This window comes from Cherax quadricarinatus, chromosome 33, assembly GCF_038502225.1.
Source record: "Cherax quadricarinatus isolate ZL_2023a chromosome 33, ASM3850222v1, whole genome shotgun sequence".
NCBI lineage: Eukaryota > Metazoa > Arthropoda > Malacostraca > Decapoda > Parastacidae > Cherax > Cherax quadricarinatus.
Window position 1 is genome coordinate 19538541 of NC_091324.1, and position 2500 is coordinate 19541040.

Here is a 2500-nt window from a genome sequence, read left to right on the forward strand (position 1 = left end):
TCAGGCTGTCAAGGTCAAAACCATTAATTAATCAAAACACTGAACACCAGAATACACAAATATGCAACTGTTTTTTTGACTTAACAGAATCCTTAAATAAGATAAAACTAGGTAATAGGTCACACTGCTAGAGTCTGAAAGAGAGAGAGAGAGAGAGAGAGAGAGAGAGAGAGAAAATGAGAAATTAACAAGACCTTTCATAAAACGTATAAGCAGGCACGGAGGTTTGTCATGGGGGAGGTCGCAAAAAAATGGCTGTACAGTCACAAAATCCCAGTCAGATCACACACACACACACACACACACACACACACACACACACACACACACACACACACACACACACACACACACACACACACACACACAATCAGTCACAAGATCCCAGTCAGACCACACAACCACACAGTCACGAGGTCCCAATCAGACCACATTCAATCACCAGGTTTAAAAAGCTCAAATACACGTCATTGAGTACTGTATCACAAAGACGAGGTCCAGGAGGGACCATTCGGTCATCAACTCGGGAATGGTCTCATTCAAACCACACAGTTCTGTCAGGTCCCCATTCCCACCACGTTCAAAACGTCCCACTCACAAAGATCGAGGAGGTCCCAGCAAAGTATACAGTGTCTCGAGTCCCCACCAGAACAGGAAAACTACTAAAAAGCAGTCAGGTCTATACAAATATATACGTACGTACATGCGTATGTCAGGAGACCCCCACACAACAGAGAACAAGGAGGAATTAAGGACATGGACACACACACACACACACACACGTACGTACGTCAGGAGACCCCTTCTACACAACAGAGAACAACGGGAAGGTAAGGATGCAAGCGCACACACAGACACACACACACACACACACACACACACACACACACACACACACACACACACACACACACACACACACACACACACACACACACACACACACACACACACACACACACACACAAAACAAGGGTGGAGAGAGGACTTACTTGCTGCTGGCTGGCTCCGAGGTCTTCAAAGACTTGAAGGCCTTCATCCACTTGGTCTTCATGCTTCCACCGCTCGAATTAGACATCTTCCTCTCCCGTCCCTCCGCCCCACCCCCGTCCTTGGACGCAAACAGCTCTTTCTGGCAATGCAAACAGATATAAACACCGGGTGAGGGATACTCCAACGGATCCCAAACAGTGATGCAGCATACACACACACACACACACACACACTCTTGGAGTAAGGAGAGTGTGGACCTAGTAGTGATCAACAGAGGTGGGGCCAGGAGCTGCCAATCGACCCCTGCAATCACAAATAGGTGCGTACATTTTCTCTCTCTCTCCCTCCCTCCCTCCCTCTCTCTCTCTCTTTCTCTCTGAAAACGTAAAGTTTATATAGACGGTAACGAGACAGAGCAGCAGGTCTTGGTAATTTTTTTTTAAGGCTGAGAATAAAATTCGCAAACGCTCTAATATTTTTTTGTTCAATTTCACCTCCCCTCCCTCTCCTTTTATCTGGTTTAATTCCAGAAGCTCACTAACAGAAGCTCACTGTAGCAGAAGCTCACTAACGGAAGCTCACTGGCTTACAGAAAGTCACTGTAACAGAAGCTCAGTCTAACAGAAGCTCACTAACAGAAGCTCACTAACAAAAGCTCACTAACAAAAGCTCACTGACTTACAGAAGCTCACTAACAGAAACTCACTGTAACAAGCTCACTGGCTTACAGAAGCTCACTGTCTAACAGACGCTCACTGGGTTACAGAAGCTCACTGGGTTACAGAAGCTCACTGGGTTACAGAAGCTCACTGGGTTACAGAAGCTCACTGGGTTTCAGAAGCTCACTGGGTTACAGATAATAACTATAATTTGTCAAAGGGGAAAAAAAATTAAGGCTGGTGAGAGGCTTTTCATGCGAGGAATTGGAGCGCTCTTCCTTTTCTTCGGATCAAAAAATTTCGGCTCCCCATTCCCCATGACCCTTATGGGTTTAGCGCTTCTCCCATAATAACAACACAGGATCACAGGATTATTCACAGAGGATCACAAAGAATCGGTATCGCAGGATCAGAGAACATTAGGATCCCAGAGAATCAATAAAACAGTTATCACAGAGCATCAGGATCAGAGATGATAAGCAACACAGGATCAGCAACACAGGATCAGCTACACAGGATCACAAAGGATCATCCACACAAGGGACTTGAATCAAGTGAACATCTCAAGACTCTTCAGAAATCACTCAAGAGCCCGTCACTTGTCTTGTAGCCACATCACTGGAACACCACTGGAACACCCTTCATTCCCACTGGAAAACTAGAACACCGTTGACTACCACTGGAATACCCTTGATTCCCATTGGAATTTGCTCACCATTTCCACAGGAATGCCTGTGGGGCTCACAGCTCTCTCTCTCTCTCTCTCTCTCTCTCTCTCTCTCTCTCTCTCTCTCTCCATACACCTACTATGACCTCGCTGGTTCATGGTCAGTGGATGGTTGTGGGTA

General features: G+C 46.1%; 1 protein-coding gene across 4 annotated transcripts in view; it reads right to left on the reverse strand.

The window, feature by feature from the left end:
* LOC128694002 (SH3 and cysteine-rich domain-containing protein) overlaps window positions 1-2500 on the reverse strand; it is a 1038081-nt gene that overhangs the window by 192484 nt on the left and 843097 nt on the right. For all 4 annotated transcript variants that reach the window (XM_070090891.1, XM_070090892.1, XM_070090893.1 and 1 more), the window contains one exon: window positions 993-1132. In XM_070090891.1, coding sequence (XP_069946992.1) covers window positions 993-1132 — 140 coding nt within the window. The remainder of the gene's footprint in view (window positions 1-992; window positions 1133-2500) is intronic.